The sequence below is a fragment of the Colossoma macropomum genome, unplaced genomic scaffold, assembly GCF_904425465.1.
Source record: "Colossoma macropomum unplaced genomic scaffold, Colossoma_macropomum, whole genome shotgun sequence".
In the NCBI taxonomy this organism is placed as follows: Eukaryota; Metazoa; Chordata; class Actinopteri; order Characiformes; family Serrasalmidae; genus Colossoma; species Colossoma macropomum.
This window is the reverse complement of record NW_023494809.1, coordinates 8485757-8502577: the sequence shown is the minus strand read 5'-3', so window position 1 is coordinate 8502577 and position 16821 is coordinate 8485757. Positions and strand designations below refer to the sequence as shown.

The following is a 16821-nucleotide window of genomic DNA, read 5'->3' as shown; positions in this document are numbered from 1 at the left end:
TTAGGGCTGCACTATATGGACAAATGCTGCAACTGTATTATTTCTACATACAGTGATTGCAATATTCTTTGTAATCTATCAAAACACACTGCATGATAAATCAGTTGGTCCTCAATACAAGCCAAGAGCCTCTCAGCTAATCAGCTATCACTGATAACATGAATGTCTTGCAAAATTGACCAAATTCCAGCAGTGTCTGATGCTCGTAGAAGGTCAAGAGTAAGAGATGCAGGTATGAAACAAATGATGCGAGATATTCAGATGGAAAATAACATTCAACACCTTTTTGCTGAGGTCGGAGAAGCTGCTGTGCGCTTATGGACGCACCTTTATCTCGAAAGGCAATATTGAAATCTGTCTATATATTGTTCATATCCATTTTTCCTATTTCACCCAATAAACTATTTTAGATGTATTTTATTTGTTAAATATGGTGCTTGTTAAAAGCGAAGGAACATCCCAAAATAAAATGGCACTGTTTATCTTCAAAACTACGTTTACTTAAGCATCCAAAATGGTTTGTTTTGACCAGAATATTCATAAACACACTGACCTGTGATTTATACAAAAACCGTCAGAAATGTTAACTATACCGTGATATACATTTTTGGCCAAACCGCCCACTATTTGTGAAGTACGAAAGTGTGGTCAGTGGCTCTCACCCTCCAGCAGGTCTCTGGCTAGTCCAGGTTCGGCTCCTGTAGAGCGGACAAAGTCGGATAGGACTGCGTCCATATCCACGGTCATGTGATCATGAAGCAACAGCGCTGCAGGGGGGCATCAGGGCAGCGAAAAACACAGGAGAGCAAGTCTCCCTCAAAGCACCAGCACTGGTACCACCACGCCTAGAGAGAGAGAGAGAGAGAGAGAGAGAGAGAGAGAGAGAGAGAGAGAGAGTGTTAGCCAAATAAAATGAGACAGAAAAACAGACAGCCCTCACTGACCCCGTTCTCAGGCCTTGGCACAGCATGCCATATGTGTGCATGACTGGAGCTCCATTGACTCTTTTAGTCACATGTTTCCCCCATGATCACTGTTGTGGCGCTGCAGCTTAGCCTAATAATACAGTCTGTGTTGTGAAGAACATGGAACAAATTCGCAATAAAAATATGCATAACTGTGACAACTCAACAACTAAAACATTTACAAAGTTGTTTTTTGTTGTAAGCAAGTAGTAGAGCACACACGTTTTCATACAAGTTCTTCAATTTACTGTCTTTGCAAGCCTGCATTTTCCCAGGCCCTTAAGCCGCAGATGTTGCATGGCACAGCTGGGATTTGATCCTACAAAATCATATAACACCTATGAAACACATCCGAACTTTAGAAATTACGATATACCTATTCAAAAGACACAGAAATTCCAAATAATTTTACACTCAAAAACCAAGCAGATTGAAACTGTTCAAAGTATACATATAGACATATACACACACACACACACACACACACATATATATATATAGAAGCTTCTTCTCTAAAAAAGCCATTGTCCTTTATACAGAACATGACAACTCGAACACTCGTGTCCACTATGCAAAACGAGCCACTACCACACCCAGCTGAAATTTATAACAAAATCAACAAAACTTGAAAACATCAGCCAACAGACTGACCACAGCAAAAATCCGGCAAAATGAGTTGGACTAAAACAGACACTGCAACCACAGAGCGGAAACCACAGATCACCAATGATGCTGTAAATCTGACTTCATAATTAGATCCAAGGATGATTCTTCAGGAAATGACTCAATGAATCATTAAATGTCAAACTGCAGATGAAAACACTAATGTGACTGGAGGATTACACAGCAGTGGCAGCTTAGTGTTTTTGGATGATTTATTTTTTGCAAAAAGGCCTAAGAATCTTATTTTATTTTGGCCTGAAATCAGTGCATATGTCAGTGAATACTATTATAATCAAAATGTGTGGGCAATAGGGCAAAAACATCATGACCATTCCAGAATATAAGACATGAGTCATGATATTTAGCTTGTTTGAGGTATGATAAGTTGCAAAAGACAAAAAAAGAACAAGCAGTGGCACAAAATCCAATTAAAAATACAATGAATACAATGATTTTTATTCAACGTTTCACTTTCTGCACTACACTAAACTCAATTAAGCAGGCCTAACAACAGGGTTGCTGTATAATTTTATTAAATAAAATTCAATGTTTTTTAAATTAATTAACTCAAATGCAGTATGTGCTGATTAAATCAAATCAGGCATGTATAAACACTACAGATATGATATACTGCCATCCTCTATCAGTGGTCGGTTTCTGACCACAGGACCACTGTCTGCCAGAGTTGGGCAATATCACAATAATAAAGTATACCACAGTATTTCAAAGTGATGCTAGTATTTCAAAATTATGATGTGTGAAACTTCTGTTCCACATCCAAATGGACAATTAAGCTCCTTTATATTTTAGAGGGGTCACTAATCGGAGGTGTGGGAGCTCTTTGATTGGTGGTGCTGATAGAAAGAGGGGAAAAATGAGAGGCAGGAAAAACATCAGAAAAACTACGCATGACAGTGGCTCAGCTATGGCTAAAAGCTTAGACACATCATAACGTTCGATTTTGGTTTTCACTCTAACACCAATCACTCGACTTTGTGGTACGTTCACTTACTTAGTGACTAGGGATGTGATAAAATATTGATTCAGCGATATATCGTATCGCTTTCTTTTGCGATACATTATTGATACACTGCATGCGCTGTAAACGCTCTAATCGGACTCCCCCTTCAATTTGATTTACCAGATTCACTACTTCATGACTCCACATGGTGGCGCTAAGACGCTAATCAAATAAATAGGGTAAACCTGCGGTGATGAAAAAGAAACTCACAGGGGAGAAATGGTGGACAACGAGGCGAAACACATCAGACAGTCACCGTCCTCTTATGAGTCAATGGTCTTGGCCAGTTTTAACTGTTAGAAAAGACAGTTAGATTTCAGTGAGGCGCAGTTGTTTTCTGCTTTTAGAGATTTAACCCCAGAACTGCTCTGCAGTTTAGAGCTATTTTCCATTGGAATGATGACACACGGAGTCAGTGTATGTGTGTTACAGAGGCATGAAGCTAAGCTATGTGTTTTGTTGTTCATTGTTTTATATTAGTTGTCAAATTCTGTGATACTGACACTAATAAATACATAATTCCTGCTATTTGCCTATTTAGGAGCATTTTACCTTCTTCAGTTACACAGATATCGAGATGTATCATAAAGGATTGTCTTGCAATATATCGAGTATCACAGAATCGCAATATCGTGAGATCTTCATTATCGTGGGCAATGTATCGTGATAGTATCGTATCGTGAGATGCCCTGTGATTTGCACCCCTATCAGTGACCATGTGACAAACTTCTTGATCATTTTTGATTTTGAAATGATGCAGGACGAGACGGCACAAAAACAACGTTAATGCCCTTATTCTGAAAAACAATACATAATCCGTGAATTCTGCTCTCTTTTTGATGAAATATGCAGTTATTGCAGTGTTTTTGAAGCGCTGGCGATAACCACATTAAGCGTACTGTAAATTAATTTGTCACAATAATAATGAATATCACCACATTGCCCACCCCTAATAACCAGTCATAATTAATTCTAACAAAAACTCCATGAAGGACACTCAACGCAGCATCGCTGCTGTTTTTAACATTTTGGAAAAAATAAAGCAAAATCTTACTATATCTTAAGCTATATGGTCTGATTAAACAGAAACTGATTTCTTTGGCCACAACACCATAATGTAGTTTGGAGAAAAAAAAAGAAAGAAAAGGATTTGATGAAAAGAACACCATGCCAACTGTAAAGCATGAGGGTGGATCTATTATGCTGCGAGGTTGTGTGGCAGCCAGTGGCACAGTACACATAATTATACATACAAGTATCCATATGTGATATTTTTACGTCCCATTTGTGTTTATATATATATATATATATATATATATATATATATATATTACACACACACACACACACACACACACACACACACACACACACACACACACATATACATACATACACACACACACACACACACAAAATATTGCTGCTGTCAGAACAAAACCTCTTAGCAGCATAAAGTGACTTTACAGGAAGCATCCCCATCGCCTAAAAAGCTGACCTCAAAGAGAAGGCCGTTTGAGGAGTCAGCACATGAAGGCCCTGGACAGACGACTGAAACAATGCTAATATCCATAAAAGAGTCCACCCAGCCCGAGTACACACGCAGCATTACCGGGCAGCGCTGGATGTCACCAGCAACGCAGCTATGGCAACTGAAGATTAAAGGTTCAGCTGAGCAGGCCTATCAGCGCTGAGACGAGTAGAAGCAAAAAGCTACAAAGCAAAGGAGAAGCATCAATAAAGAATAAGACAAAGGCACCAGTATGCAGGCCAGAGGTGATAAGGACGGCTGCAGGAAGCCATTAAAATTCTAATCAGGACCGTCACATGGAGAGCAATGCAAACTGAAAGGATGACTCTACTGGAAGTGAGATCATTCTAACATCAGCGAAACTAATAAAATTCTGCTGAAGCTCATTGGCCTCTGTCGAAGGCAAGGCACATGTGTCCAACAGACACGCTAATTGCCTTTTCCAATAGCTCTGCCTCCATTACTGTTTCGGAACGACGCCTCGTGACTCATAACTTCACTCCTCCTCTCCCTCTTTCATCATTGTCACTCTCTCTCCCACTTTCACTCCCTCTCTTTCTTTTAAGACAAAAGGCATGCAGCCAGCCGTGTCACGAAGAGACGAAAAGTTCCATAAAGGGTCTTTTCAGCGGGGAACGTTTTCAGCTGCTGCTTCACTCTCTGGCAATTGCACCAGAACTGACTTTAGAGAGAACAGAGAGACACTCTGAGAAAACGGCAACCTCTGCCAAGTCAGTGGCATCTCAAGCGCACACAGACACAGGTTTGTTTTTGTTACGGTGTCAGGAAGTGAGGTCATACTTAGGTCTCATTTGAATTACAGTACCTATGTGCAATACTTCTAATAATAGACACCTGTTTGAAATAACATACCAGTTGTATTATAAATATGCACCTATATGTTATAACATGTCCCATATGTATTTAACATGCCCCATCTATATCATTTATATGCAAGTATGCTAACAATATATCCCATATGTACTATATACAGTATGCGAAGGTTCGGTAAGGCAGAGACAGACCCTTTGCTGTAGCAGCTTAGAACAACTTATTAATGAATTAATTTTGAAGTTTAAGGGCTTTACATTACTTCTGACCTGTTTATAATTTCAAGAATAAACGTTAAGCTCATTTAAACTGTCGATCTCCATGTAAGAGTATGGAACTGGTACTAGGATTGATTAAGAATCTGTTTTGCGGTACTTTGATGAAATAATCATTCCTGCACTATAGCCTAATAAATGACATGAATAAGTCCCATGAAATCCATTTTTGTCAGCTTGGTATGCAGTCGTATGCAAAAGTTTGAACACACTGTCAAATTACAAATTTTGTTGATTTCAGTAAAAAGAAGTTAATGCCACCTCTGCACAGAGCAAACATAAATATTACATATCAACACAAATTTTTAAGGACATTTCTCATTTATTACTTGCTGAATTTAACATATTGGGAAAAAAGAGAGACATAAAATCTTACTTTATCTTAACTTATGTGGTCTGATTAAACAGAAAAGGTATGTTTGGAGAAAAAAAGGATTTGATGAAAAGAACTGTAAAGCATGAGGGTGGATCTATTATGCTGTGAGGTTGTGTGGCAGCCAGTGGCACAGTACACATAATTATACATGTAAATATCACATATAGATACTTGTATGTCCCATATGTAATACATCACTGTTGTAGGAAGAAAACCTTGTATCTCCATTTTTGTCATTTTTCAGTTTTTGACAGTTTGTAAATGCCTGTTACTCTTTATATTGTGTGGAAATTTCATGATGAATGGACCAACAGAAACGTCCCAAACTTACTCTGAAAAAAATCTGGTTCCATTGACTTTTGGAGCATTTTTCTTGCCATGGCTTCACTGGCCATGATGCGAGGTGACATGGATGAGCTGGCATGCATTTATGCGTACTGTAGTGTAAGCTACAATTTTTGTGACTTAAAAAAAGGAGAAGCTGCCGAATACCAACAAAACAAATGAATACTTGTGTATTAACAGACCAACCCTAAAGTGAATACATCAAGATTTTATTCTAAGTGATTTTGGATCAGGAATATACTGTTGGTTCTGTAGGATTTTTGTCCTGAAAATGCACAAAAACACACACATACACACCCTAGGTATCTGATTACTTAGCCTTCCTGAATCAATACTCCAGCAGAGATTTGAGGGGGGGCAGGCCAGGGGGGGCAGGCCAGGGCAGGGCAGGGCAGGTGCCTGGTGCAAACTGAATAGCCAGTCGGCTGGGTGGAACAAGGTTGATGATTAAGCGCGGGTGTTGGCCCAGTCAAGTAAAAATGTTCAAAGAAACCACAAGGATTAAAAGGCACAGATAAAAGCTACTGGCCTCCACAAGCTCTGGGTTTATCGGAATAATAACACCAAACTGGGATCAGAATCAGAATATTTCATCTGGAAGTAGACATTGTTTCTAGGTGTAGACTGCAGTGATATAAATTCTAAATGAAAAATAAATATATACACAATACACATTACAGAACTACACAGAATAAAAGATGAGCAATGAATATTATGTAGAGTTACATTATAAATACTGAAGATGTGTGCGGTCTTTCTAACAGGGAATCAGGGGTATTAGCCAACAATTAGCATTGCACAAATTGCTGATGGTTAATACAATGTAGTGGTGGGCGATACAGCAAAAGCATAATATGACAATATTTCAAGAAATTGCTATTGTTCTGCCATGATGCCACATGCTCTCACTACAATATCGAGCATACGTTGTCTAAGTGTGTCATACAACAACTAGGAATCCCTGTAGGGTCAACCAACAGTGACCACTATACAATCGATTTTGATTTTTACAAATGATTTTAACTTCATTTTACACAAAGAAAAGTGTTTACCCTGTCAGTCAGAGAAAATAAGCAAACCTGAGGTAAGGAACCCAGATAGCCAGCTACTTTGATAACTAACTTCTAGTTTGGCATCCTTCTCATCTGATGAGTGATTTCTGTCATTTGAATAATTCATTATCACTGCTGTAATGATGTAATGAAGACAGTTACAGCAATTATACAGCTGAAATTAGCAAGATATTCAGCTTCCTGGCAGTAATATTGGCCATACTGCCCTTCCTCTGCTTTAACAGCTGACCAAAATTAATAAATAAAACATTTCAAACATCCCACCCCAAAAACTCCACACCAAAGCAGTTGCAGTTTTTCAAAAGTTTCTCAAACCTTGAAGATTCATCATCAGAAGGGGGTTTTTAATGTATATCTCACTCTGGAGACAAATGCGAGACTGCAGGATGAGAGTAAGCCTGTTTACAGATGTAGTGATGGTCTCATTTTTTTATATTGGCCATAGTGTTCTTAAGGCAAGACACTAAAGATGTGCAGGGAAACTGATTAAAACTAGTACAACTCCATCTATGAGTGATATACTACACACTCCTTCTGTAATATCCTTCAGAATAGGGTAAGGAAATGCCACATTTAAACAATGTAGGTATTCTAGAATTGAGGATTTTTGTTTCTGAATGCACAGAAAAGCAGATTTTTCAGAAAAACGATTGTGAGAATGGACCTCGGGGCTGCATTACCCAGTGAGATCCCAGAACACATGCACCATTCAGACATATTAAGACACAAGTAGACCAATCTGGATATTCTATTTAGACTCTACTGAAAATAAGCTTTTCAGTGATATGGTGATATTCAGTGGTTTTGCCAAGTGTAGCAGAGCTTATTAAAGCTGCTAACTTTTGGAAAATGCAGTTAGTTGTGAGTGGATGTGAATTGACAAAACATGCTGAAATAAATACATTCCTGTTGGGTTTTGAAATGTTTATAGTTACAGTCAGTGTGAGAAATAACCCCTGGTATTCAGAGGGTTCACTGCTGGTAGGCTACTCCAGCCTTGGGCGGCTGCCAACTCACTTGCCATAGAGGTGCCGATGCTTCAGTGGCAGCAAAATATTTGGTTTAGTGACTCTTCTTTTGGAAATGTTCTTTGTTAGTTTGGTAACGGGGTCTTCAACACACTTTCTGAGATCTTACATCTTCACATCTCCACTTTTGTCTTTGATTCGAGAAATGAGTAACAATTCACTCTTTTCACCAAACTCTTGGGAATTTGGGCGAGTTTTCAGATTTACAAATATGGCATATTGTAAAGTTTTTAGTTGCTAGGCTACTGAGGACCACCCGGTCTACTACAGCGCCACCCTGAGGCAGACCAGTGCTGCATCTCTAGTTAGTTAAGACTACCAAAGACAGAAGCGTGCTGATTTGTGGGTGAAGCAGCTAAACAATGACTTTTCTCTGAAAAGCATCTATTTCACCCTTACAAACAACATAACGTCCTATGTTTATTTTCATGGACCCACTACAGATTTTTGATTTCGAGACATTTAGGGAAGCAAGGCACCATGGTTACAGTTAAACAGAATCAGAAAAATCTGAAAAGTGCCTTGCTATTACCTGTAAAAGTCCCCTATGAAATAACTGTGTAATAACAACTAGTCCAAGTCAGCCCCACCTCTGAGCAGAAACAGCTTCGAGAACCTCTGCCATGAAGTTCTGTAGGTGTGTTTTGAGTACACTAGTACAAATCTCTTTCACACCCTGGTTTTATTCGCCGAGGCTGATTGCAGCACTTAGCAACATCTCGTAAAAGAGACTTTAATGAGGCAGATTAGTGTGTTAAAACACTGTTCTCAAAAACGTCCGAGAGGCAAATAACGGCTCAAGCACAGATACAAAGACAGAAATGGGAACGGGGCTGTAAGCTGTTGTACTGAACAGCTGATTAATAGACATCAGCCCTGTGTGAACGAGTGAACCTGCATTTTATACTGTGAGGGTTTTGACGGACTGGAAGTGAAAGTGAGTGGGCTTTGCTGGGCTTTGCCAGAGCCACCTGGGCCATGAAGCTGTTCAAAAGCAGCACTCACCCAAATAAAAAACACGCAGAGATTTCTGCACTGGCTGGGCAGGCTTTTGTCTGGTTACATAATGTGTGATGCTGCCAACACGTGGGTGCTTTGAGATGCCGGGATCACTGCAACATGCACACACACACACACACATACATATACACACACACATATACACAAAAAGGGAGAGGCAAAGGTCAATGAGGTCATGTCCACTGCATGTGACACTAACCCACAAAGATTATTTTCTAAAAAAGCTGGCTGTGGTTATTAAGCACAACAGAAGACCAAGGATTTTGTCTTTAAAAGGCTCAATACAAATTTAGTAGGATTACAAGTGAGGTGACTGTTTAACAAAATCTAAAGCTCTATTTGCATGGGATTAAATTTACTAGGGGTCCTGGGGTGAATTCCTACTTCACAGGTTTTACTCACTGATTCTACTTCCATCCAGACTGGTCATGTCTGTGTTTTTCTCCATCCTTTTCTAAGAAATTCCAGACGGAATCGCCTAATGTTTTCACCAAACTCAGCAGCCGTCTGATCAATGTAGCCCTGTCTTAATGCTTTTATTGGACTTTCCAGGTAGATGTTGCATCACATTGGAAAAAAAATGAACCAAGCGAACACAGAAAATGAAATAAACTGAGACAGCACCACACAGCTGTATCTGACAAACACATGATTCTTATGTAAATAAAAAGTACACAATTTCAAATTCAAATTCAAGCAATTTAAATAAAACTCGATTTTCCTTATGTTGTCATTTGTCTTTGAAATACTATGCAAACAATACTGCTGCAAATAGGCTGAACAGCAACACAATTCATTCATTCATTCATTCATTTTCTTATTAAGTACAAGTTAATAAGCATGTGTGTTTGCTCTTCTTGAGAACCTGGCAAACCTAGCAGTGCAGAGAACCACCTTTCAAGATTGGGCTGATTTAGTACACAATGATGAGTGTACTCTTCCATTATTGTATATTCTTTTACATGAATAAATAAATAAAATGGATTTTAGTAAGTCTGTTAAACCAACGAGCACCAAGTAAACTGCGCTCTCTACTCTGGTCAGTTAAAACGATGTGCGGAGTTGGAAAGCACTTATTTCTACAACCGTGATGTATAAACAACTTCTATGCACTTTAAAGTTGCATGTGCACACTCATTTATACATCAATCACATGCAAATCCTGAACATTTTTCTTAAGAACAAAATTAGTATAAAATTCAAGTACATTTTTTAAAGAAGGCTCCTGATCTGTCATAGAAGTGACTGACATTATCCTCAACTTGCTGTATTTTATGCCACTCATTAACTCATTACTTTTACCATAATGGTCATAAGCACGGAGGCATGATCAGAACAATTTGTGCTCTAAACATGCAATTGGCATATTTATTATTTTAATTTTGATGGGTTTGTGCTGCAGTTTTCTAACATAAATGATGTGAGCCAGGTTAAATGCACTCCTGCTGCATTTTTGCCAATTTAAGAACAAAAAACGATGTTACTGATGTAGCAACTGTGACTAATAGACAACAATGTGCCCCAGACAGGATGAACGTCAGGTTTCAAAATCATAATCTAAACCTAGTTTCTAAAGAAACTGGAATTGGTACTAGCCATAAAAAAAACATGATTGGTGGATCATCCCTAGTCATAAACACAGAGATGCAGATGGTCTCAAGCTGGACCAGGGTCATCTGGAGGTCAGTTATCAGCATCAGACAGAACAGAAGCAGGACGGAGCGGGACTGTCCTCTCCAGGCTGCACAAGAACGTGCTGTGCTAAAACACTTGCACATACATCACTCGAAGTAATGAGTCAGCCAGCCAGCCAGCTGACCGCACCCAACATCTCTGACACAATCCAAATGACAAAGTATCAACATGAACTTGAAGACAACAGTGACAACGGAAAAACAGCAAGCCTCGTGCTGCACACTGCGTCTCGACGGTAGACCACTCTACACAGGACATTTTCCTTTTCTGATAATTATCAGTTAAAATAATAAAATAATTAGGCCTACAGTGAAGCATCAAAATCGAACAATAATCAAACACTTCAACACTTTAAATGGTTAAAGAAAGTACAAAACAGAGAGAGTGCTAATGTTAAAGAAATAAACATATGAATGTTGTAGGTTCTCTATGTAGTGGGGTTCAAAATGACTATGGACACAAAATCTCAACAATATAGGCTTAATAATTCAACGAATTATTACAGTTTTTGGCCCAGTGTCTCCCGAATTCCAGCTTCAGCTACAAATTCTCATTTTGGTGCTATTACCATCACTACTAACCCATAACTTTCATCTCCGACTCCCACCACCCACACCCATCATCGAGAAAACCCTTACGGTTCCATGTTTTACTCAGAAATGTGTCATGGAACGGGAGGATAATGCATTATGATGATTCCCCATTCAGGCTTACTGTAAAAGTGGTCTAGTGAAATCTCTCTCTGAAGACAGGTCTAAGAGAACAGACAGCACGTGCCTCAGAACTGTGTTAATGAGCCCAGCTGGTACCAGCCGCCAGGCCCGAGCGGCAGGAGGAGGTGGCTCACCCGTCACACACACAGAGAGGCAAGGACTTGTCGACTCATGCTGGTCGTTGCGCAGAGTCATATTCACCAGGAGCAGCATCTGTCACATGGGCCCTCTGGGCTGTGAGGAAGCGCAGGACAGCCTGCGGGAATAAGCCGAGCCCGAGGAAGAAAGCCAGTTTTCAAAGCCTCCAGAACGTATGACACAACACGGCTCGGAGCCAAGCCGAAGCTTCAGACCCCCTAAGCCTACCGCCTGAAGCGCAGCGGCGGCTGTGAGCAGTCAGATCGCTCAGAAGAACGCACATGGGCCCTGACGAGGCACTTACGAAAACACGTCTAAGTGTTTCTCTAAGTGCCACCGCAGGGTTCACTGCGCATGTCATTTGCATACTGTATGCATCAAGAAGCTTCAGCAGATGGAGAAGTAGCTGCCTTCAAGGCCTCGTCAGACACTCAGAGAGGCCTTCATTTGCAATTTTTACCAACAAATTTATGAAATTTAATGCACAAAGACATTCACATGAACATAAAATGCAATGTGTGAAAGCTGCTGGATACTGCATTGAATAATTTATGATTAAAATATATAATTTCAACATGTTTTTGACTGGAAGTGAAGCAAATACAGGCCCCAATCTTTTCTGTGCTCAATTAAATGACAACTTTTCTACCTGCACAGTATGCATTTTTACCTGCTGCTCCTTGATTACAAAGAGCATCACTGTAACCCCTCATTAAAATGATAAAACCACAATATCACAAATCACCATTGTGCAAGTGCAAAATAAATCACTTCCACAAACATACGAACATACTTCTGTGTGTTCTGTGGCTGGGCAGTAGAACGGTAATGAGGTATACTGCAGATTTTAAACATGATGGTAATATTAAAAATCATGATGTCTTTCTGTTCCACTCTGAATGGCCAAACAAGCACATACAACTCAATTACAGTTTAAAGCGGTCACTGTTTGGTGGTGGGAGCTCACTGATAAGTGCTACTGATAGAAAGACTTTTAATGGTACTGCACTATTTTTTTACACTATTCAGTGAGCTGGGCTGCTGTCTGGGACACAGCATTACTAACATAGAGAGAAATCTCCCATTTCAGCCATTCAGATTTCAGCTTTTATTTCTTATCAGTCCAGCTACAAATCAAATAAAATGAAGGCAATACACTCAAATATATTGGTTAACACACTTTAAAACTGAGGTTTGAACTGAGTATCCAAAACACATGTGATTCTCACTTTTACATTATGTTGCTAAGCTAGAATCTACAATTTTAGTGTGTAGCTACAAATACAGCATACTATATACACATAGTGTGTGTGTGTGTATGTATGTGTGTATTTTATATATATATATATATATATATATATATATATATATATATATATATATATATATATATATATATATATATATACACACACATACACACACACACACACACACACACACACACTTATTGGTTGGAACATGATGCTACTGTTGCACTCTCTAAACGTCGGGCCATGGAAACTGTGGAAATCCATTTGATTTGTATGGTCAGGTTAATGGAAACCATGTACTCAAATTATGCAAATAATGTCACTGTATTACTGAAAGTGTAACGTGAACGTTTTTAAATGGAAAAAAATGAGGAAGAAAGGAAAGATCTTCCCTTAGGGTAAATTCTATGCAAATAAAACAGACTAATAAACTACACAACTACACAAAATAACTGCAATTAATTATCTGAATCATTTGACCACCCTAATATAAATATATATACGCTCAACAATCTGTTGTCATGGTGTCGCAGGTTTTTTGTGATAGTCACCACATTTGATCCACTTATTTATCACAGCCCTTAATAATGTGCTTATGCTATGGAAAGTCATATCGTAATTTATGTGTGCTCATCAGATCATCAGATACAGTTTGTTTGCTAAAGCACTATGATGTACAGTTGTATGTGAAAGTTTGGGCACTACCGGCCAAATGACACATTTTGTTGTTTTTTGATGGGAAAAAGTAACAACCTCTGACACAAACTAGCTAGATGGAATGTGCAAAAGTGTGAACACCCTACTAAGTCAGTACTGTAACACCCTCATTTTGCAAATTCTTTTTGTAGCCAGCTAGGAACCTTTCATTTCTTGTTTTAGGAATTTCTACCCAGTCTTTCTTGCAGAAACGTCTAGTTCTGCGATATTTCTGGGCCGTCTTGTTTTCACACCATGTTAAAAATCTTTTGTATACAACTGTAAGTGGCCAACTCGTTGCTGTTGAAGTAAGACACCGTTCGCTCAGATGCTGTTAGCTCAATCTGAACGTGCCTCGGACCCAGATGTGCTTTGAGATATAAAAGGCCAGAGGTAAGCGCTCACGTGGACACATACAGAGTTCTAAACTGGGCCAAGCGCTAATACTGGCTTTTGTTGGAGAAAAGAACCTATTCCTCCAGGGCCTGGACCTGACAGAGCACTGCAGTGAGTCAGCCACGGCCCTTCCAGTCTCCGTCACCAATCCTTCCAGATCCTTCTGCTCGCCGCCTCCTCTTAAAGGAGTATGGTGCAAAAAAAAGAGCCAAATACGGCAGCGAGGTATTACGGAAGTCAAAACCTGGCTGTATGTTTCTTTAAATTGCAAAAAAACTGCATGACAGGAGATGATTTGGGGTTGGGACTTGTCCATAGTTGCTTTTGCAACATCCAGAACTGTGGCAACAAAAGACCAGTGATTCTGATTAAATGACTCTAAACAAGCAGTTTGTTACTGTTTATGCAATATTGATCTAGCAAAATGCTTCAAAATGCAAACGAACCCTACTGTAATCATCCAGACCAACGTCACATGTTCCAGATGAGCTTCTGTTGGTGTTTTGATGAATTAAGAGATTTACAATAAACATAATAAATCATTTCAGCTAAAATAATGCAGGCCAGGTCTTCTTAATGTATTCCAAAGCATATTATGATCTCAATATGAAGCAGTGCAATTACTATACAGTATTTTATATCCATGTTATTCAGTCCCTTTCTGAAACTTTCTTACTATTTAGTGCTTAAAAAAAACTACTGTTGCACTAAACTGCCCCAGCTGTAAAATAACCAATACAGGACACGATTATTAATGCACTGTTTAACTTCAGTAAGTCATCTGAAGGTCGCAGTTGCTGCTCTACCTGTGCAACCAAACCCATTAGTTGCAAAGACAGCTTAGTGAATCTCTCAGCCTAAATCAGGAAGGTGCAATATATTTAAGGATAAACGAAATACGCTGAGACAAAATTTGTCCTTTTACACAGAGGCTACAGCCTGATCATGAGATCATAGAGCGCCCTATCTCTGTGAGAACGGAGGAAAGAACGTTACACAGGCGAGGCAAATAAAGGTGTGACGAGCCTCGCGAGCCGCCTTAACTGCTGGGCACTGGAATAATCAGTTTAGTCATCAGACGAATAGGATTATTACATAACCTCCCTGCTCCAGGCTTGCGGAAGACTTGGCTGTGGCCGTTGGAGATGTGGAGAGAAACACGGGCCTTAACCCAGTTCTCTCCAGCCACTGCACTGCAGCGGCAACACTGCTTCCACAGTCCACAGTCGCAATGTACAAAATTCTGCTTTTTATTTTTTTTGTTTATTTAACTGGCTGTTTATTTGACAGGAGCAACACACAAACATTGCTACAGAAAGATGCAACAGATTTCATGTGTATAGGACTTCCACACAAAGCTAACTGTAGCCCCTGTCCCTGATAACACTTGTAAAAGTAACCATAGGTTTGATTTTTAACAGTATAAATAGGTAACAAACACCTAGTCAACTGCATTGCATGTCAACTGCCGGACACTTCAGATTGTTCTGAAATAAATATATATATGTGTATATTTTTCAGAACTATATATATATATATATATATATATACATATATATATAATTCTGAAAAATATACATATAATGCTTTGTTTTAAATTATTTATCTCAGCAATAAGTGTAGTTTTGCTAGTAAACTTACCATGTAACATTACAAACATTAACGCAGAAAGAAGTAGTTGATATTTTGTGAGAGTTTGTATCTGTGTGGTTCCAGATTTCTCCTCAATGCCATCAGCCATCATACAGTTTTGCTAAATTCTATCATAAGCGCACTCGATTTACCATAAAAAGTACTGATTATCAAACCAGGTGCTGGATGAAAACTAAAAATAATACTAGGCTTCCTTAAGCAGAGGTTTGGAAATGGTTAAACAAACACATTGGCATACTTAAAACCACTACTCACTGTATTAATATTATTTATTCTAAATTTTCTCAGGTTTTGTACAGTCCCATACATCTTAGGTTTTCTTTCTAGGAGTCTGGGGCCCTATTACAGAAACTTGAAATCTTATCTTATTTGCTTAGAACAGAAGCTATTAAAGAACAACGGTTCTTAATTTTATCTGTTAACTCCAGATGAGAAAACAGTATTACAGAAACATCGTAACCAGACAAATTTCCTAAATTCTGTCCTAACTTTAAGACAAACCCAGAGCGTCTTACCTTCTGTTTTAACCGTCTGTTATTATTGTTTTGTGCAGTGTCAGGCAGCTCAGTTCACTATAACCAGCAGAATGACGCTTCATTTATCTACACTGAAAACGGTGATTTGACTCGAGTTTTTTTTCTATCAGTGTTTAACAACCCCAGACACTGCAGACTCGATCTCCACCACCCCTCTTATTACCTTCATGTGTTAATGTTGATAAAAACTCGTCAGGTTAAATACTACAGTGATGGTGGTGAATAATGAGGACACAGAGCTGATCGTGTGTCTGTTTATTAGGCGGAATAACGTTAGCGCGCTCGGCTAAAGCGTTTGGGAAATGAAGCTCAAAGTGGAGAGCAGTGACTCTCTGATAAACAGCCCGAAGCGCTGACACAATATTCTTAACTTCAAGTTTATCACACTTTAGACTCCAACATCGGCAACAGCAGCTAACGTTAGCTGTCTGGCTAACTAATTTGATTATTTTGATTAAGTGTTTATGTTTAGATGAAGTTAAGATTTCCTAACTTAAGATAAGTTAAGATGTTGTAAGATAAGATTCCTAAATCAAGATAAGATTTGCTTCTGTAATACAAATTTGTGAAAAATCCTATCTTGACCTGTCAGATCTTAAGCTAAAACAAAAAG

At 39.0% G+C, this 16821-nt stretch overlaps 1 protein-coding gene across 2 annotated transcripts in view; it reads right to left on the bottom strand.

Moving 5' to 3' along the window:
• otud7b (OTU deubiquitinase 7B) overlaps window positions 1-16821 on the bottom strand; it is a 60958-nt gene that overhangs the window by 20524 nt on the left and 23613 nt on the right. For both annotated transcript variants that reach the window (XM_036558256.1, XM_036558257.1), the window contains exon 2: window positions 663-845. In XM_036558256.1, coding sequence (XP_036414149.1) covers window positions 663-747 — 85 coding nt within the window. In that variant the 5' untranslated portion in view covers window positions 748-845. The remainder of the gene's footprint in view (window positions 1-662; window positions 846-16821) is intronic.